This window comes from Nelusetta ayraudi, unplaced genomic scaffold (assembly GCF_046127955.1).
Source record: "Nelusetta ayraudi isolate G7.1 ecotype Tasmania unplaced genomic scaffold, CSIRO-AGI_Nayr_v1 ptg000013l, whole genome shotgun sequence".
NCBI classification, from domain to species: Eukaryota; Metazoa; Chordata; class Actinopteri; order Tetraodontiformes; family Monacanthidae; genus Nelusetta; species Nelusetta ayraudi.
Window position 1 is genome coordinate 3,723,937 of NW_027466063.1, and position 21,974 is coordinate 3,745,910.

The 21,974-nt window shown below is 41.5% G+C and overlaps 2 protein-coding genes across 6 annotated transcripts; one reads left to right on the forward strand and one right to left on the reverse strand.

Moving 5' to 3' along the window:
• The first annotated feature begins 844 nt into the window (after positions 1-844).
• rnf11b (ring finger protein 11b) lies at positions 845-11,880 on the forward strand. The gene is made up of 3 exons (XM_076022923.1): positions 845-1,028; positions 8,662-8,831; positions 9,238-11,880. Exons 1-3 carry the CDS (start codon positions 906-908, stop codon positions 9,407-9,409), a joined length of 465 nt encoding a protein of 154 aa, XP_075879038.1. The 5' UTR covers positions 845-905; the 3' UTR covers positions 9,410-11,880.
• Positions 11,881-12,794: 914 nt separating this feature from the next.
• cdkn2c (cyclin-dependent kinase inhibitor 2C (p18, inhibits CDK4)) lies at positions 12,795-21,344 on the reverse strand. Of its 5 annotated transcripts, none has more exons than XR_012926361.1 (4): positions 20,384-21,343; positions 19,613-19,744; positions 17,880-18,211; positions 12,795-13,081 (listed from the first exon to the last, which is right to left on the reverse strand). XR_012926361.1 is itself a non-coding variant. In XM_076022922.1 (3 exons), exons 1-3 carry the CDS (start codon positions 20,457-20,459, stop codon positions 17,936-17,938), a joined length of 492 nt encoding a protein of 163 aa, XP_075879037.1. In that variant the 5' UTR covers positions 20,460-21,344; the 3' UTR covers positions 17,786-17,935. The 5 variants fall into 5 exon arrangements, 1 of the variants encoding a protein (XP_075879037.1); XR_012926360.1 differs by having other exon boundaries at positions 19,613-19,764; XR_012926358.1 differs by having other exon boundaries at positions 19,613-19,752; positions 20,384-21,342.
• Between the last annotated feature and the right edge of the window lie 630 nt (positions 21,345-21,974).

The window sequence follows — 21,974 nt, forward strand, 5'->3', positions numbered from 1 at the left end:
TGTGATAAGTATTTCTAACAACCTCTATAGTTTCAGTGAGGATTTGCGCTTCAACTGTGGAGGTTTATGAAAGCTCTATAAACAAAGTGAGGTATCTATCTATCTATTTTGTATATGTACGTATATGTATTTACGTATAAGCGCAAAGGACTGTGACGAACAATAATGAAAATACATCTTAGTCTAGTTTTTGAAATTGAAAATATTTGCGGTTCCGGAGGCGCTAGCATGAATGATGATACAACATGAAGAGAGTCACACACAAACACGCGTCAGCCACAGTTTCTCCTGTTCATTCGGCACGTTACGCTGGCGGCGTCCTTGGATTGAAATGACAGCAGGGTAATTTCGTCGTTCTTGGCTGTGTTTACGTTTTGACCACGTGAGTTTTTCAAGGGGGCGGTACTACAGCCCTCTCTTTTGTCGTTGCTCGGCAGCTACGAGCTAGAAAGTCCCTGCCGTCCATCCATACAACCAGTCAGCCAGACAGCCAGCCAGGTAAACCGCAACAGAGGCTTGTCATTCTAAATGAGGGATAGGGACGTTTGCCTCGTGTCGCCGCGTACGCGCACGCTCGACCCCGTCGCCAGGTGTCCGCCCCGCTGTTTTCCGAGCGAACCGAGGAAATATCCCCTCCCAGCGCCAGCTAGCGTTAGCAGGCTAGCCCTTTGTGTTGCTAAGTGCTGAGCGAGGGGGATGTTTTGCTGCTGCTGCTGCTGCTGCTGAGGGCGAGCCTCACATCAGCTGTCTGTGTAAACAGCCCGTCCCCAGCGGCTCCTGTGGCCCGTAAAATAACGTCACCACGCCCGAGAAAAGGTGTCATACACATTCATACACAAACAGACAGGGAGAGATAGAGAGGAGGCAGTGAAGAGAGGAGGGAGCAGGACCCGGAGAGGAAGGAGATGGGAAACTGTTTGAAATCTCCGACCTCGGATGACATCTCCCTGCTTCACGAATCCCAGTCGGACCGGGCAAGCTATGGAGAAGGCGCTGACCCCGACCAGGAGCCACCGCCCCCCTATCAGGTAAACCCGATCACCCGCCCACAACCAAACACTACTGACTGATGGTTGTGTACTAAGCAGAAACGGTGAGAATTTACTTCGTCTTTGCGCCGTTGTGGTCAATCTTGTACGGATGTTGTTTTTATATTAAAGCGCGACAAGACCCAGAGGGATATGTCAGCTGGTAACTTATCCCCAAAGCCACCTTTGGCCCCACCCACTGACCCGGTGGCTGTGACACTAATCCACCTTGTCACATCTCAAGGTCCCCATTACTGACTAGCATTTTACCCCAGACTCAGGTTGTGACCCTTCCTCTGTTGATCTGACTTCACAGACATCACCTAAGATATTGATTGATCTCACCAACTCTCAGTTTCAAAGGAGCTCTACATATTTGTTGGCATTCGTAACGAGCTTAACCTGTTTCTTTCACCATTGCAAGGCATGCGGACATTAACTCAACTTATTCATTTCAAGACTAGACGTTAGCTTCACCCAGGCTCTGGCAAAGAGCGATGGCTGTCTGCAAATATGTTTGAGATATTTTCTCCTCTCAGCTCGCATTATTGCACGTCTACAGCAGTACTTTCACCAGGATGCATCCCACAGAGTATAATATATGTAATATAATAGTGGTGTTATTGTGAAAACTGCCGTCTGTCTGTCTGTCTGTTGCTTTAACATCCGAGCCGCAGAAGGAGCTGTTGTTGTTGCAAATGGAGGGCGGATAAATTGAGCGTTGAACAAGAAAGATTAAGGCAGTCAGAGTATGAGAAGCATCAGCTGGATCTGATTAAAGCTGGTATGTTGTCTGGTGATGCCAGCGCAGTTGAGTCTGTTGTGTCCCCTTCTCAAAGTTTGAATTCCAACCTCTTTGAGTAATTTGTGCCTCGTACCAAAGTTTGATGAAAGATCCCGGCACACTTCTCTGCATTTTTGAGCATGTTGCCTTTAGAAGAGGGTTAACTTGAGGCTGGCCAGGTTGTTATGATGCAGTCTGTTTTCATTGGTAAAGACCGTGAGAAGCCTATTGTGTGCAAAGTCCAGCAGAGAGTCAGAAATACTCTGAAGTCACTGTTGTGACTTCTCTTTTACTGATCTGACAGCAACACAACATAATAACATGCAGTTTTTATTTGCAGACACATTGAGCAATGTCAGTGTTGGCTCCTAACTTGTGTAATTATAGAGAGACACCATCATCTGCCTCTTAGCTCACTTTAACAGTTTGAACTGTAATTTAATTAAGCACACTCCTCACTGCCACTTATCTGTCATAATCTTCTGGGTTTTTTCTTTAAATGCAGTGTTGGTCTATGACTTTATTTCCTTAACTGGATTTTGTACGAAGAGAGCTGGTTCCGCCAGTGATCTTCACTTCAGTTACCCTTTTCATGCTCTGTTATTTTTCTGCATTAAAAGGCTCGTGGCTGGAATTCCTTATGTAAGGCATTGGCAGCGAGCATGCCTGTTACTGGGTTAAGCTCAGCCTTACCTGTAGATTTGGGATAAGCGTGTCAGTCTGGAAGTGTTTAGGGTCAGTACACAATGAGAGCGCTCACTGAAAAGGGCTGCCTTTTTGAATATGAGGACTAAATAAGTGGAATCTTGGGATGCATTTTATCGATTAATTCATTAATCGTTAGTTGATTGACCTTATCGATCGATTAACGATTAACTGATAAACGGCGGTTTTTCATGAGAACCTAAATTTCACAATGAAAAATGTGTAAGGAACACATTCTTTAACCGTTAAATGATGTTGAGGGTTCAATGTGACCCATTTTTACATTAGAGAACAGTAAAACACCCTAAACATTTATCCTCTGACTTTAGGTCGACTTCAAATGGTTCACATTTCAACTTTTTTTTTTTTTTTTAATAAAAAAATTGTTTAAAAGTAACTTGTTCTAGGTATACAGGTATACACCACGGCATTTAACAAAAAACATGTATACATTTTTTGTTAATTAATTGCAACTAATTTAATTTAATCGATTAAATTCTTAATCAACAATTAATCGGTAGTCGATTAATTGTTAACATCCCTAGTGGAAAACCTTCTTTTAACCACTCTACATATACATAAGAAGTAAAGAGTAACTGACTTTCTCTACGTTTTTAGGACACTTTTTTATTAGACATGGGGACCAAGCGGGACAAAGATGCTGAAGTTCTAAGATGACAATGACACTGAAAATGTATGGGTGATCTAAATAAGTGTCATCGTTGTGAGGGCATCCTGGAGGTTGATGATGTTTTTATGTTGTCACCATGACATGGACATATTTCCTGAGCAACTGCCTCACAGTCAGACTTGTATATTCACTTTTGAATTATTAATTGATCTTAACCGCATCCCAGCATGTGGTCGTTGTTATGTTCAGAATGCACCCTCTCACTCCAAGAGAACAAAATGAAATAAAAAAAGGAATGTAGAAGAATAAGAATGGGAGGATAGAGGAAATGGTGCTCAGACCAGTTTAGATATCCTTTTAAAGAATGTGGCTGCGCATGTTTACGGCTCTTTTCATGAATCAGTTTTTTATTTTTTATTTTTTTTTTAATATTGTTTTTTTTTTTTTAGTGATACATTTCATCATGTGTCACTCATTTGACCTTTCTCTTGACATTATAGCCCATTCTTCTTACTTAGCTATGACACTTCTTTTTTTCCTCTTTTTTTAAACTACTTATAATGGGAAGTGGCCAATAGCTTAGCTGGTAGTCTGGACAAGGTCACTGGTACTTGTAGAACCAGAAAACCTCTAAACTAAATAATAAACGTTGAAAAATTTTGTCCATCGTGTTCAGTTTTTTTTTTTAGTTTTTAACACTTTTCCGAACTGCCCAACATAGATTGGAATCTGTAGACAAGCGATGCAGGGAGTCTCCTGGAAACATCTTCAGAGTTGCCTGTATTACTTTCCAACCATCAGCTGCGGTCTTGAGGTGTATAAAATCCATGTCGTGGGAAATAAATAACAGTTTTTGGTAAAGGTGTACTGTACAGTGTTAAGAACAGTAGTAATTATTATGTATTGCCAACTCAAAGTATGTCATGTCTGGCATACAACAGTCTGTTATTAAGGTCAAAGCAGCCAGCGTACGAATGAGCAACAGTGTAGTATGCAACACACGCTGTTTGCTTGTGAGGAAGCTCTCAGTTTTCAGGTCTCTCAGTTTGTTTTGCTGTCCTTACGTTTCACAGGAGTTTAGGGGTAGGTTATGTTAACTTTTTTAAACCTACGTATTGGACATTTGGTGGTGCAAATTATTCATTTCAAGACAGTGTTGGCTTTACCTCAACCTTGGCAAAGAGTGATGACTGTTGCTCCTGTTGATGTGTCAATATATTTTGAGGTATTTCCTCCTTTCAACTGATGTTTAGCGTGTTGGCTAACCCTCCTCCCTCCAAGCCGTGGCCATCTGTACTCGTTCGGTACACAAAGTATTCCAACCCAGCTGACATTGACTTGGTTTTGAGGGTTCACTCCCAACAAACAGCCTTTTTTCAGAGTTTCGCACATCGACTGCTTACACCAACAACTCGGAGGGGAGTGGGAAAAGGTTGTGATACTCTTGAGACATTTCTGACTTCACTTGCTTTACTTTATTTCTCATTTTCGTAGTGAAACTGTGACATTTCATGCCATGTGTTAACCAGCTCATGCCAACTACTGACAAAGGACTCCTTTTTTCAGGCCCAGTCATGGAACTCTGATGCCCTGGTGACCACAAAAATGCCTTGGCAAATGTGTTGCTGTGTTAGAACCAAACACACTGAGGTGTCTTTGTCATGGGATAACGTAATGCCGTAAATCCCAACACTAAGATCAAAACAAGGAAATTACAGCAAACAAGTGAAGAAAGGTGATGTGTGATAAATGAACCCCAGTGACCTTTTTGAAACTTAAAACTGAAGAGAACTTAGAACTTGGAGAACTGTCAGACTGTGTATCCTCTTTGATTGATCAGTCTGAAAGTGTACAGTATGTTGTACTGGCAGTGGTGGGTTTGGGCTAATTCTTCCATTCACTTTTGTAAGTGTTATGCTCTTATAAATTTGGGGATGCACTGACTGGCGTAACAGACAGCTAGCTCCCGTGTCTGGCTATTATTGCCGGTTGACTGTCAGTTATATGCAGTACCTTTCACCAAAAATGCACATCAGCATGCAATATGAATGAAGTGGAAGTGAAAGCTTGCTTGACAGACCAACAGTAACCATGACGGAAGGGCTGGGTGAATTGAAAATGTAGGTTAAGGTTATATATATTTTGTCAGTACAATGTTTATGTCCAGCATACACAAAATATTCCACTACATTTGAGCAACATTGAATAACAACCTTGATACAGAAATTGATTGGTTTGGAAGGGTTGTTGGAAAAATCGTCCAATCATTACATCATACAATACACGTTTTCATGAAGCTCCTCTACTCTGCCACAAGGGGCTCCTCTAGAGTATTGAGTCAGGCTTGCAGAGTGGTGTTGGCACATTTGTACAAGCAGCAGTGAAATAAGTGCTGACTCACTGCTGTGGGAACCTGTTGAAGTTAAAGAATGATCTTCGGAATCAGTCATGCCAAAAAAATTTAGCGTTCGGCCCACCTCGTTAGTTCTCTCGTTAGCTGCTTTTTTGTGTTTTCTGATGTTTTATTTCTGCTTTTCTTGCCTTATGAATCCATTTGTTTGGCAAGGAAAGTGCTGCCTGGTGAGGATGGGAGCAGTTTAGGAAAGGTTAGGCAGGTTAAGCCACGTCTGCTGCAACCTTTGAATACTTTCAGCAAGCTCGTGGAGCATCCTGCAAAGATTTATTGGTCTGAGTCACCACAGGTGAATCTTCATGACAAGTTGTAAGGGGCACTGGAAAGAGTGTAGATTCTCGAAGTGTGGATGTTCAATACCTTCAATTCATTTCAGCCAAGTCGGAAACGTATTCTTTAACGATTCTGTTTTTGTTTCTCAAGGTTTTTGTGTCAATCCAGGGCAGTGACAATCAGCTGGCAATTAAAATCCCAAAATCAGTGATGCCATTTTCAGTCAAAACCAAGACTTGGTACTGGAGACTGATCCTTAGCGGTGGAGGAGGCTGTGGTGATTCAGTTCTTTGAGGTTGTAAAAAGAATTCTGAAACTCTTCCAAATTTAGATGTCTTATTTTGAGTGCCCATAAACGTTCTGATTTGTTTTGGGTGACTTTCCCTCAGTATCTCAGTGGTTTGTTTTTTTTTTGTTTTTATCATTTCTCTGAGGAGAAGTGAAAGTTTGCAAAAGCCACAGTGACTTTCACAAATCTTGGCAAAATTATGGGTCAAGGTCAATTGAGCTCCGTTGACGCCAAGGTGACGGCCATCAGTGAGTTTCCTTTGCGGTTCTTAGGTTCCTTTGGTGTCCAGATTGTGTGTAGTCTCCCACCTTTGTCACCACTTTTTCAGCCAGTATTACAATATACAACACCACAGGGGAGCTGAGCTTAGAGCAGGCAGACTGTATGAAGCTACACCTCTGTTAACACAATATTGTGTTAGGGCTAAGGTCTTTTATTTTGGCCTGAAAGGTTACAGGACTGGACCAGGGTATTTGTTCACTATGGCCTTGGGTCGGCTCTACCATTGAGCTGTAGTCAAAGGCCAGCTGGCCCACTGCCCATGCAGAGAGGGAAACATGTGGCATCAATTACAGCTGACCACGGCAGGATTAGAGAGTTCAGCCGCTGAGGGCCCCTGTCTGTGGCTTTGTATTCCCGCTGCCTGGATGTGGCCACTTGTTTGTGTGAAAGGAGGGCCATCAATAAAGCAGTCAAAATTAATGCTGAGTTGTCTCTGAAATTCTTTTCTCTGACTCAGTGCCTGCACAGTACCCCAGTTTCCCTTCAGTACTGTCCAACTTCTGTCAATGCTTCTCTCTATCCCAGCTGTCTGGGGGCGAGACAACCGTGTCCCAAAATGCTTTAGTCACATATTCATATCCTCTTGCCCTGGCATGTTCCATGAAGGTCTTATTTGTTTTTTGTTTAATTACCAGCAGTAGAGACCTGTTGGATATTTTTGCTGCTTGTTTTTGTGAGTGCTCAGTTATATAGTTATATACATTTATGATAAAGTTAAGCTGTTGTACCTTTATTGCTCATAGTATTGTAAACTTCAAGTGAAGTTTCAATTTGCAAGAGAAGACTTTTTGAAGGAAGACATGAGGAAACACCACCATCTACTGCCTGGACATCGAACTCAGTGACATGCTCTCATAAGATCAAATATGTATAAATATTAGACAAAGTGATGAAAAGTCAAATAAAAACAAGACAACATGTTACAATCCAAAAAAATCCAGATCAAATGTGAAACAAAGTAAATGACATCTATCAATCTGGAGAAAATTACAAAGTCATTTCTAACGGAGGACTGCCAACCATAGTGAAAGTCATTATTCAGAATGGGAGAAAATATAAAACAGTAGTGATTCAACAGTGATTTAAGTATTACTACACTACCATTAGTAGTAATTGTATTACTACTACCACACCACTCTACAACAGGTCACAAAAGAACCTAAAAGAACTGCAGACCTGTCTTACCTCAGTTAATGTCAGTAGTCATGGCTGTGCAATCAGACCAGGCAAAATGGCATTTATGGGAGAGTTCTAAGGCAAAAAAGAACATAAAAACTCGCCTCACTTTTGACGAAGATAATTTGCAAAAAGCATTTGACTTGACAGACCACACCTTATTTCCAACTACACTACTAACTAATTATATAATTTGGGAATTGGCATATTATTGATTAACCAGCGACTTATTTAGTGGAAAAAATCCCACTGATGTGTAACACAAGCCGAGTCCTTAGTCGTCCATGAATTGTGCCTGGATTATGTTATCCATATGTGCAGACAGGCAGTATCTGACCTACTGTACGTCAAGCCGACCAAAAGGACCTCCTGATTTACAGTTTCTTGGGGTTAGAGCAGATACACTTAGCCTTTATCTTCCTGTTAGCAATGTTTTCTTCCTATCTCTTCATCACACCACTCGGGAAGGTGCCCAGGAGGAAGGACTTCTCATTATACTCTTAAGATTATTCCGTGTTATAGATTCTATGTACACCATGCATTCTTTGAGAAGTTCTGTAGAGCACTGCTGTGGGTATTTTGACTTGTCTTCATCTTGCAAGACTTTATTAAAATCTTCTTGTTCATCAGCCAGTGTTCAGACTGCCTCTTCGCTCACCAAATGGATATGCAAAATATCCACAACACTTACTAAAAAGATATCAATATCTCCATATCAATAAGGCAAATTAAAAAATTTTGAAGGTCACATGTGGAGTGCCTCAGGGTTCAGTCTTGGATCCATTGTTGTTTATCTTATATAGCACTGGCATAAGTTTGTAGTGGGGATCATTTGGGGCAACTCCTGCTACAGTGAATGGTTTGACTCAAGCTATCACTTGGTAAAACATGGGTGACAAAATTCACACGCATGTATTTTGACAGCGCCTTGGCTAAAATGACGAATTAGTCATGACCATCTCTTCCTGTTTAACTCTCTGGAACTTGCAAACAATGCACAATTTTTTTTCACTCCAAAATTTTTTTTCTCTCCAAACCGTTACTTGAGTCATAGTAATTGTTTTTCCCCTTTCTGTGCAGGAGCAAATCCACATACCTGTCTATCACCCAACACCTAGCCAAACCCGTCTGGCTACTCAGCTGACTGAGGAGGAACAGGTCCGCATTGCCCAGCGCATAGGACTCATCCAGCACCTTCCCAAGGGCATGTATGATCCAGGGCGGGATGGCTCAGAAAAGAAAATCAGAGAGTGAGTAATTATCGTGGGTGGTCATATTATCATCAGGTGCGTTTTTGCACCTGCAGATCATTTGCGCAAAAACCTTTGTGGTTACGATGCGAAGGCGGCGGGGATTACGGCCACAGAGTCGCCTCAAAACGCACCGCAATTTAGCACTGCGCTCCATTCTTTGTGGATCTGGCCTTTAGTCCCTATAAAGAGAAATCAGTTGCGCAAAAATATTCTGTGTCACAATAAGTGGACGCAAGTGTGTCGCTGTGACTTCTAAACAATGTCTTAAACAATGTACCTGATGACTCTAATCCAACCCTGTGAAGACTTCACACACACGCAGTGTGTGAAACGTTTGTTTACCAGCGTAAAAGACAGGTAAAAATGTTTGTTCATGTCATTGTTTGTTTTTACACACTCACAGGTGCGTCATCTGTATGATGGACTTTGTGTACGGGGACCCCATCCGGTTCCTGCCCTGCATGCACACCTACCACATGGACTGTATAGACGACTGGCTGATGAGATCCTTCACCTGCCCCTCGTGCATGGAGCCCGTCGATGCTGCCCTGCTCTCTTCCTACGAGACCAACTGACATGCAGACAAAACTATCGAACTGTAGACTAGACTGAAGACACACACACACACACACACACACACACACACAGACGATATGCACACTAACCGATGTACACTTCCAACTCGTTAACCTGTATCCTGGATTAGTAATGCATTACTGTTAAATCAGTGAGGATGTACAAGATGTAAAATGAACTTTGTGTGTGTGGATGGACGCCGTGCATGTTCTTCTGCTTGCCTGCTGGACAGGATGGGAGGAAGAAACAGTGTGTGGGCGTGAAGGACAGGGGGAGCCGGGTGGGATGAAGGTGCAGGAGTGTAAAGAGTAATCCGCAGACGGCGCACCAGTTAGCTGGTATAATTAAGAGACGTATGTTAGGAATTTTTAATGCTTCCTTCATCTCATCCCTGACCTTGATATGGAAAGGACATTACCACTGTTATCAGGAAACAGACCAGACTGCTGAAGCCTAATTACTGTTAACGCCCTGTAGATGATCTCAGCATGGACACCTGCTGCAGTTGCCCCTTTGCCCCCTGCGAAAAACTGCAGAACATTACAAGTGAAGGAGGAACTTTTGACTGGCCCCAGGTTGCTGCCAGCAGCGGGAGAGCTTCCAGAGGGGAAAAGTGAGTCACGTCGCTGCGTTTTATCGGCTCAAAGGCTCTGCTGAACCAGTGTTTACTGGAATTACCATGCTTTGGCCACTGATGTGACAGAGAGCTAGCTGCCCTGTGGACACTGAAACCCTTTATAATGAACTAAGCACAGCAGATGACAAACAGTGGCTATAAAGGAGATATTTGCACTGGCCTATGACACTTTGTGACGACAGTTGACCATATGCATCCAGTGAATCTTTCAAAGCGAGACATTTTTTGCAGTTCCACTACTGTTGCACAGGTTAGCAATGAAAGCCATTTCCTCTGTGGACCAGGAGTTGACAAAATTATTAACTTACTGGTGCCGTGCAACACAAACACTGAATCAGCCCAAACGCGGTGCCCTTATTCCTGTTGCAATCGTGTACAGTCATATTTGGACAAGGCCGCGAACACAAATAAAAACATGAGCAACGCTGCTTTCATTAAACTCTGCTTCCATTTGTTCGCTATCACAACAAATAATACAGTTAAAGCAGGATCAGCAAACACCAGAGAGCGGCAGTCCGGAGAATATATGAAGTGTTTCCTTCATAATTTCTTGTAATTTCATGTGCAAAGGCTGTGTTCTGTTATCTTTTCTTTTTCTTTTTTTTACTACCTGTCTCAACTGCCAACTGTTTACAGTCGTTATCAGAAGTTCCACAACTTTGATGTGATGCTGTTGTTATTTGCCGCTGCCAGTTGCAGGTTTGTATGTATGCAGGTTTGGCTGTGCCCCCCCTTGATTGCACGTACATCCCCTCGTCCCAGTTTACTGACCTTTGAGCCTGTTTCCTGATCTCCACTGCCTGCTGCCTTCAGCACTGGAATTTGGTCTTGACTTGACTTTTCGTATGATATTGACCTCCTCCCAGTATAGAATTTTATATATTTTTTTTAAAAGGTAAGAGGGTATATGTTTTGCACTGTCGTCTCCCGCCAAGAAGGTCACAGCTTCAAATCCTGATTCCTGATTGGCAACTCAAAAAATGTCCATAGTGACAACAGTAGCGACAGCATTATGTCAACACTGTGTGGCACTTCTGACTGTTGTTACAGCCAGCCTTTACACAAGAAACTGGATAGTAAATACTAAATGGGTGCCACTTAGGGGTGTGGCGTTATAACATATATATGTATATATATATATATATAAACACCCCCCACCCACCCACCCACCATCCCACAGTGACACTCAGAAGGTCACAGGTCTGCATTCAGCTGTCTTCTGGACAAGCCCTTGATGTTGAAGAATACATTTGTATTTGGTTGTTCATTTTAAGACTCTCTGAGCCTCTGACCGAGGCCTCAGTTGTAAAACAATCACCATATGTTCGCATCAACTAGTTCACTATGAGAAGCACAAGGGGATACAATGGCTCAGCTGTGTTGTCCTCCCCCTTTCAGACCTGTTGATGACGACACAGACATAACACACCTAGACTGACAAATATGCCTTGATTAATGCTGGTTCATGTGCGCATACTCGGTTGTGCGTGTTTGTACATTCTTTTTTGCCTTGTGCGTGTGTGTTTTTGACAAAAATGAGCTGTGAGGTTTGTTGGCACTTTAGTTATTGCACAAATGCTTTATGTTGTACCTTGTTCTCCATCCGTGCAAGTGGAGCCTCATGGCCTTAGGGGGCGCAAGAATTAGGGCTGAAAGCAGCAGGTAAAACGTTGAGCAGAGTGTGAGGATATTTGGAGAATTTAGACCATCAGTGCTGCTGCCAAGCACTTGTTAACTCATGTTGTATCTTCAAAAAAATCTAATAGAATTGCAACACATGTCGAGAAAATTGTCTCTGAATGGCTACAGTACTAATAAATCAAATTGCCTGTGTTGTGTTGTGAGCTTTGATTTTTCTAACATCACCGTCTTGTAGGTCGTCTACACTCTCCTCCCCCTGCAGAAAGACTCCTTGATACAGTAGATGGCGTTCTCGTATCTCTGTATGAACTGGGTGAGATTGGTGGTGGGGGTGTGCTACATGAGAGACATCCAGTGACTCACCTCAGTGAGTCACTGGGTGTCAGATAGCTTGACTTTGTTACTTGAGGTTCGTTTGGAGCGAAGTAAAACTGTTTATACATTGGAAATTATGGAATAATAATAACAATAATAATGGTGATTTATGAAGGAATCTGAAACCTTCAGATTCCTATATCAACAAGCATAAAGAAATTAAAGAAAGACCATTGTATCCACCCCTTGTAATGGATCTTATTATAAATTGCTATGGGATTATGAATATCTCTTAGGTATTGTGCTCATTAATAGACTTTACAAAGTGTTACCAAACTAGGTCATTGGGCCATTTAGTAAAATATACAGTATATAAGTAAATAAAAATCTTTATCTGGGAAGGATGAGTCAGCAATTCAGTGCTGTTGCATTCTAATTGTCTTTCCCTCAGGAGAATTCCAGGAAAAGGACTCACAGCACAGCTGTTCTCAAACTTCCTGCAGCCTTCTTCCCCCTACGTCACTGCAAAGGTTCGCTTTCTGAAAATTAAAGGTTGATGGGGGTGTGAGGAGATAAAATAAACAGACTCTTTGAAGATACCAGACTGCCATTTCCTGTGTGCACGGAAGCCAAGAATTCAGGTGCACAACGAAAAGGAAAATGTGAAGTCCCTGAGCAGTTTCATGTAAACTCATAGTGATGTTTTTGCCCTCCGTGTATGGAAATATTCTTAAATCTGTAAATAAGGAATGATGCAGAGGATTTTCAACTGCTGAAGGTTTATTGATTTAAAATCAATTAATAGAGAAGCAAGCACCAGGAGAAATGATAGGAGCAGATTCATTCATTCATTCATTTTCCATACCCACTTCTTCCCGAGCTCAGGGTCACGGTGGTCTGCTGGAGCCTATCCCAGCTGTCATAGGGCGAAGGCAGGGTACACCCTGGACCAGTCGCCAGTTCATCAGAGGGCCGATAGGAGCAGATTGATTTTGTTAATGCATCAGATGGGGAAGCAAGCAGAAGGCTCCTTGTGTTTCCCAAGGAGGCCAAGGAGGATTTCAACTGCATGCATAGTCTGTGAAGGAAAGAAAAACAAAAATTAATGTAATGCAAGCTGTGTCATAATGCATCACTAGAGAGCAAAAAATGAATTACACTCACTTACACTGAAATGCTCCCTTTCCTATACATACAGTGCTGTGAAAAAGTATTTGCCCCCTTCCTGATTTCTGTGTTCTTTGCATATTTATCACACACAAAGGTTTCAGTTCATCAAAGCAATTTTAATATCACACAGAGACAACCCAAGGAAATATAAAATGCAGTTTTTAAATGATGATTTAATTTACCAAGGGGGCAAAAAATTACAAACCTATCTGGCTCTATGTGAAAAAGTAATTCCCCCCCTTTGTTAAATCACAAAGTAACTGTGACTAACCACAGTTTTGGGAAAGCTGAGTTCAATTTCACAGGCCACACCCAAACGTGATTACCACCACATTTGTTGAATCAAGAAACCACTTAAATAGAATCTGTCAGACAAAGTGAAGGAGGCCACAAGATCTCAAGAAACAAGCTCATCATGCCATGATCCAAAGAAATTCAAGAAAAAAATTAGAAAAAAAAAGTGATTGAAAGCTATCAGTCTGGAAAAGGTTACAAAGCCATTTCCAAGGCTCTGGGGCTACAGCGAACCAGTATCAGAGCCATTATCCACAAATGGAGAAAACTGGGAACAGTGGCAAACATTCCCAGGAGTGGTCGACCAACTAAAATTACTCCAAGAGTGCAACGATGACTCATCCAGGAGGTCACAAAAGAACCTAGAGCAACATCCAAAGAACTGCAGGCCTCTCTGACCTCAGTTCAGGTCAGTGTTCACGACTCTACCATAAGAAAGACACTGGCCAAAAAAGGCATCCATGGGAGAGTTCCCTGGCAAAAACCACTGCTGTCAAAAAAGAACACAAAGTCTTGTCTCACATTTGCCAAAGACATCTTGATGATCCTCAAGACTTTTGGAAAAACATTATGTGGAATGATGAGTCAAAAATTGAACTTTTTGGAAGGTGTGCGGCCCGTTACATCTGCCGTAAAAATGGCACAACATTTGATAAAAAGAACATAATGCCAACAGTGAAGCATGGTGGTGGCAGTGTGATGGTCTGGGGCTGCTTTGCTGCCTCAGGACCAGGACAACTTCCTGTGATTGATGGAACAATGAATTCTGCTGTCCACCAGAAAATCCTGAAGGAGAATGTCCAGCCATCAGTTTGTGCCATCAAACTCAAGCGCGCTTGGATCATGCAGCAGGACAATGATCTGAAACACACCAGCAAGTCCACCTCTGAATGGCAAACAAAAAAAAAAAAAAAAAAAAAAAAAAAAAAGGTTTTGGAGTGGCCAAGTCAAAGTCTGGATTTTAAATCCAATTAAGATGCTTTGGTGTGACCTTAAACGGGCAGTTGATGCTAGAAAACCCTCCAATATGGCGGAGTTGAAGCAATTCTGCAAAGAAGAGTGGGCTAAAATTCCTCCACAGCGATGTGAAAGACTCATCACCAATTATTGCGAACGCTTGATTTCAATTATTGCTGCCAAGGGTGGCACTACCCGTTATTAGGATGCGCTTGGTGTCCCTGCTTTTGTCTTGCAGGCAGTTGAGTGAGCTCTACCTTGCTCATAACCACTACTCTCACACGCAGCCTCTCGTCCACAATCAGTAAACACATGTAGTGGATATGTTGCACATGGTTTGATTTGAATAATGTTAATTGTATAAAAGTTGAAAGATGTTACGGAACATGTGTGCTGATGAAAATGTTAATATTCCTCCGTTGGCCCTCTTGTGGCTTAAGTGTGTATTGCACCAATTAACAGCAGACGCAAACTGCATTGTCGCCAATAAAGTTACCTGGTATTTGTGCTATTTTTTAATAGTATGTAATGTGATACTGTACAGTCAGATGGTAAATGATGTATTTTGTTGAATTGATTTGTGATTGGATGAGTGTAATTGATAGACCTGTATACCACTTATTTGAAACGGATGAGAATGTTACATTTGAAGGTTATTGATATATTTTGAATATGTGAGAATTAAACAGACTCGACTTGGACAGCATATGCACCACTCCGTGTTCTCATTAGTCTGTCACTTTGCCTGTTTCCACAGACGCAATTGTATTTTGTCGCGTGGTACAAATTTGAAAGTTGGTTAAACAATATTTTTAGCAGCCCCCACTCCCATAAAAAAAACAATACGTATTTCGAAATGCTTTTATTGTCAGTAAGATTTACGTTCAAGCAGATAGAGCGTAAAGTCAGAGCAGAGGCGTGTGGCTGCCCGGTTATAGAGCTAATATATCTTCTGATAAATGATAAAACTTTGTTACTGCTGTCTATTGAACAATCTAAATTAATAGTTGTGTATTGCTTTCTGCGCTAGATGCCAGACACACAATATTAAACATGAAATCGTGTCAGCAGTTGCAACGATGTGTTTCAATGACGGCGACGAGTAAGATCATGTGAGTTCAAGCTGAGGAGAGAGGTTTTTGAGTAGGCCTGTTTTATATGCTATCAACACGCACTGTACGTTGTTACATATGGCAGTTCCTTTGAGTAAAGACAACTTTTATGATACATTAATATCGGTATATGATTGTTGAGTATATTAACTTTCGAGTCTTCCTTTTCCAACAAAACGCTTTACAATATTCTCCAACGTGGCTAACAGCACAGCGGCCTCGTTTGTGCAGAGACGCGCTGCAAACCCAAATCACATCTGAATGAAAACGTGCGTTCACGGACAAAAGACGTTTCTTGTTTTCGCTCGTTGGGGACAGTGACTTGAATGTCGTTTGTTTATACATTATTGCACAGATAAGTGGCTGCCGTCCAACTGCTGAATTATTTCCAGAACACTTCAGTGTGTGGAGTATAAAAACTGAAGCAACAGTAAACACTTTTAAAAGGCGGAAGAGCAAGCGCTTGCGTAATAATCGTTTACCTTCTATAGTAAGAACTCAGCTTTAGATGGCACCTTTTAAGGCAATTAAAACAACGATAACATTTATATGATAAATCCAATTAACAAACAAACCTAATGAGACGTAGAACAGACTGTTTGGGTGGAGGTCTGACCGAAAAGTAGGGGAAGGCCGTCCTTTATTATTATTATTATTATTTCTCACTAGCAGATGTCCAGGCCTGTGCCTCTGTTACTCTGTTATATTTAATATTCACTAATTTAAATATTTAAGGCATCCGACAGTGCCAAACTTGCCATAAAGCCAAACACAGCGCATCGCGCGGCTGAGGCGCGCTGGTTATTCGGTTAGGACGCGTCCTCTGCGGCCTTTATTTTCCGGGCATGAATACCCATGATCTCACGACGAGAGGGAATTTATCGTTTTGATTTTACCAATCATTTTTGTGTGAAAATCTGGCAAAGCACGTCGCTTGCGACTCCAGTGCTTTTTTGCCACCGTCTTGCTCAACAGATCTCATTTTTTAAAAAAAATGAGTTTCATCTTCACCTAAGGGTCGCTCGGCCAATCACTGAATGCTGCAAAAATGGCAGCGGGAAAAATATAAACGCAATTCAGAGTGATTTCTGGGGGGGAGTGACAGCCAGTGCAGGCATCATTTACTCTGATGGGAAATAACCTTGTCTTCGCTGTTCAGCAAATAGTCAGCTGTGTGCTGTTGACTCACAGAACAAATCCTGTTTTTCCGGCTCTGTGTTTTCATGTCTCTATTTTTTCATGTTGGCTCTGTTGTTTTCATTTTCTCTACTTGGACTCAACTGCAAAACAATCACTGTGCTCATATTCATTGTGTGTGTTTGTACGGTTTTTTTTTGTTTGTCTCGCTTGTATTTGTTTTTGCACACCAATCGGAAGTGTGAGGTGAGTTGACACTTTCGTTTTCGCCTAGCTTTATGTGGAGCATATCAACAAACTCGAATGTCACGAATTTCCCTCTCATTTAAAAAAGAAAAAAAAAGAAAAACCCAACTCCATTCACTCTACCTTCAGTCAAGCATTCCATCGTGATAGCAGATGCCCAGATCCGTGCTTGTACTTTTTAGTTATCATATTCATAATCATACGTGTTTCTTATTATTCACTCCTTAGATTTTAAGTCACCCTACATTGTTAAAACTATCAGAGTGATTAATATGTGCGTTTGTACCCTGCCCTGCAGGCGTTATGCACGCGTCATAAGAAAATATTGTTACAGGGAAACACAGTCTAGGCCAGGCGTGGGCAAACCACGGCCGTTAAGCTGTATTTCATTATTTTGTCAGTTGTTGTTTTTTTAAAGAGTCATTTCAATAGCTTAGTTTAAGAGCTAAACACCGTGGGAGCTTCAAAGACAGATATTTTGTTGTAACGCTTTGTTCATTTTCAGTCGACATTAAAACACGTTTTCGACATATCCCATGATATGTATTTTTTTTTTTCTGACGAGGTGGCTCACACAAACGCTCCACCCATCTGCTCCTGTTTGGACCCTCTGTCAAATATCAGAACCCTTTGTGGCCCACCAGTCAAATAGCATGAACCTCTGGACTAGGCTGTCATCTCTGAACAACATTATTTCAGAGTAAAAGACTCAAACATTTTTGACGGGTTGATTTAAATAAGAAAGAATACAATACAAAACAAAACAAACACATTTTCGCACAATTTTCACAAATCAGAATGGAGTCTTTTTGGCTGACCTGAATAATATAGCCTTGAGGGGACTTGGCCCAATGTTTGGCAAGGTTTAAAATGTATACAAGTTCAGAGCGTCTAACATGCACCGTTAAATATACAAAAAATAAATGAAACAGGCGACAAAATGAGAATGGGATAACTGACTGAAATCCTTGCCCATGCAGAAGGTGGGAGACGAGTTGCGTGGCGCCGCGTCCCTCTTAGTTGGCCCGCTCGGGCTCTGCAGTTACCCCGACCAGCACCCGGACGACCTTCTCGTGACCCTCTCTGGCGGCCAGGTCCAGAGGCCGGTTGCCTTGCGCGTCAACGAGGTTCGGGTCCGCGCCGTACTCCAGCAGCACCTGCACGGTGTCGTCGAAGCCTGCGTCCGCGGCGTCGTGCAACACGGTGCGGCCGCAGGACGGGTCGGCCACGTTCGGGTCCGCGCCCGCCTCGAGGAGATAGCGGACGAGGCGCGTGTTCCCCGTCTGAACAACCTGGAGAGCGGGCGGTATATAGGCAGGCGGTCAGTGAAGTTGGTCGTCCGTTTCATTACCACCTTTCACAAGGTGACTCGAGTGCATAATTAGCGTTTACAGTCAAGTACATTAAAAACAAAACAAAAAACAACAACAACAAATGAACGAACAAAAAACCAAACCAACATCAAATGAACGCCCATCATAAACTAAGATGGCACATGATTGTTTATTACAAAACAATACGTGACGTGATATTCTCCAACTTTACTCTTTATATGTAGTTCACCTGATTTGTATGAAACTGAAAGTTAAATGTTTGCCTCTGAATTTTGAACAACTAGCACTAAGAATGTAAAAGTGAATGAAAAACACGACAAAAAAATGCTGTAAACTTACACTTGGATGTATTTATTAGTGTATGGTTAACACAAAGCTTTAACAGTTTCTAAATGCATGTGTGTATGTGGCGTTATTTACCAATGTCTGAAGAGGTTGCCAATAATAAAATTTGCACAACACAATAATTACAATGATCGTTTTTCCTGCATATGTTTTAAAGCAGGGAGTAGTGCATACAAAAGTGTGTGCCTCATGCATGAGGCCACTGCCCTCACTTCCCTCTCCACCATTTTGTATCTTCCCATGCTATCTGTTTCTCTCTCTGAAAAGCATGCCCTTTATCGCAATGAAAAATAAATAAAAGCCTCATCAGCCAAAATTTAACCTATTTTTCATGGTCAAAACCAGAAATGACTTTCTGAGTAAATGCAAGCTAGACAAAGGCAGTTTTGATTAACAGGCCAATAGGCCTCACTCACTTCCTGAAGCCAGAAGCACCATGTGCCTTCCTATATATAAATATTAAATTTAACCATTACATACACTTTCTTTTATCACAGAAATACTAACCAGAATTATTATTAACCACATTTGAACATCTTTTTATGATAATGAGTTTAAAAAACATTTGTATTTTGCAAATATGTGCATTAATACAAATAGATAACATATCACTGCTTATTTTCTGCTCTAAAACGATGTCAAAAAAGTTTATGGTAACCTAAAGTCAATAACAAAAAAAAAACTGATCAAAGACATATTCATTTAAGAAAAAACTGCACTCGGTAATAACATTTATTTCTACAAACATACTTAAAATGTACTATTTATTTAAAGATAAATGATTATCCGGTCTTTTCTGCTGTAAAAAAGACTGTCATGCACTGATGTAGCAAGCAAAATACAAACTTTTTTTTCCATATAGATTTTCCACACAGAACAGCCTTTTTTGCTACAAGATATATCTATTAAAATTACAATAGTCCTGAAATGTTTTTGACTCACTTAAGTCATAATTTACAAAATACCTATCACTACAACTCCTCTCACCCTGTCAAAAGAACAATCTCTACCCACCTGGATAGGAGTCCTGTTATACTTATTAAATCCTTTAACGTGTGCACCCATGTTTTGGAAAGATATCACTTTATCCACGTCTCCCCTGGCACAGGCATTACACAGCTCTTCGATGTCCATCTCTTTGTTCCTCTTCGCTCCTCAAATGGAGTCTGACCAGAAAAAACTGAGGTATAGCAAGGAGAGGGATACATGGGCACAGAGAGGGTCCGTCCTACTTGGCAAGTATCAAGGGCAGTCCATCAAAATAAAATACTCCCTTTGTTTTAATTCCATCAACTGTATTTCCACTAAAGTCATTCTGTTAAGTATAGTTCATTAACCAAGGTCAGACACAGTATATTTGACATGATGGCCAAACGTGTCCTTCCTTCTTATCCTTATCCTTATCCTTAACCAGAAAATAGGATTTTGAATTTGGGACTTTAATTCGGATATTCCCTTGCAATACAGGAGTGAGTGATACGTGTATGTACGGTGTACATTTGCGTTGTCTCATGACAGCTTTACATTGAGTTATTTTCCACATTGCAAATTCTACTTTTGCCTGGGTTGATGTCAAATTGCACTTGGATAATCCAAACAATGGCTTCTGTGCAATCGAAGTTTGGATTGAACATTTCTAGGAGAAACAATATTCCTAATTTGTTTTTAAACGTCTATAAATTTTTTTTAGGAAAATACGAGTCTCCGTATTCAAGCGATTGTGTGTCATCACATCGTAGCGAGATTTAAAAAAAGAAGAATCAAAAAACAAGATTACGGTTATACCTCTTTTTAAGATGCGTAGTTCGTATTTACTTCCTGTGTGTTTTTGTAGTATTTTGCGACGGCTTCGTGCGTCCATCCCCTGATGGCCGTTCAAGGGAAATCAACCGAACGGTGACGGCCGCCATGAGGTAACGTTACGCCGATGTCCGACTGTATTTTTGTTTTATCTCAGTTGCAGGAAAGGAAGGAGGAAGCGGCGCCTCGTCAAATTAAATGAAATCGGTGCCAGAAGTATTGAGATGGAGCCGCACTGCACCGTCATTAGCCGTTGCCCGTGCGTCGGCCGGGAAAACACGTTTGAAATTTCTTGCAACGACGATTGGATGATAAAGGTTTAACGTCAAATAATACGCCGTCACGCTGGCACGCCAGGATGCTCCAACTGCGCAACAGCAAGGGGTGAAGGGCGAATAAAATACACGTCGTGGTCAAATCGACCTTTATTCCGTGCAAAGGTTTAAATGCGCTACAATCGTGTCGGACAGAGAGTCTCCGAAGTACAGAAATACCCCTATTTTAAATTAGAATTTCAAAAAGAAAGTGCAAACGGCGTTCTTCCAGGACCCGGGTCACCACTAGAAACGTCCAGTTCAACATGCACTCTTTCCTGCCCTCTAGCGGCATAAACATGTTTTAGCGACTCGACGATTGGTTTGGCTCATCTCTGCGTTGTGATTTATTATGGGCAGGTTACTAGTTTTTGGTTGTCGGAATATCGTGTGTTCCTAAATAATGTAAGGTCTTAATGTCATGGGACAACAATACATTAGTATCTTTATGGTCACACTGTTAAGAAATACCCCTTCATCTGAAGTCTGATATGTATAAAATTGTCCCTCTGCAATGGGTTATTTCCATTTTTGAATAATTAGATAGATAGATGGATGGATAGATAGATAGATACTTTTACAACAACGTTATTAGTATTACATTCATATATTATCATCGTCTTATTGTGTCATATAGGTAGATAGGCTAGTGTATATACACTGTAAGCAACTCTATGCTTGGTGTTTTTATATTTTGGAGTTTTGCAGTTGAGTCCAATTTTGGTACTTCATTGCTGTCCTCGTCTTGTGTCGAACTACTCGCTGCAGTGACTGCAGGATCATTAACGTATTATCTATCCGTTCCTCACCTACCCTTTGGTCATGTCTCCCCCTAGCGACAGAAACCTCATACATTCACTGAGCACAGGTCAGTTTTATACGTGATGTCAATGTGATTTGAATACTGCAGCTAAGTATTGATGACAACCCTGCGAGTAAAAGTCCGGATGAGGGTTGTGTGTTAGAAATCTACAAGTGGGATTCGCGTAAGGAGCCCACTTTGGTTGCGTTCTGCTGTAAAAGTGTGCGTGAGATCACAATGCTCCCTATTTGCATCAGTGTGTTCGGGAAACATGCGCCACAGAAGGGATAAAGTCTTTGAATAAGCGCAGAAACGCTAATTTGCTTAGTATTTTAGCGTATGCACGACGTTGATGAAGGCCCACTAGCGAAGGCAGCGTTACTTTTATCTATAAAGGCAAATCTTATTGGCTATTTAGACACGCCACACCCTCGTGTAGAAATGCCGGTATTATTTTTTT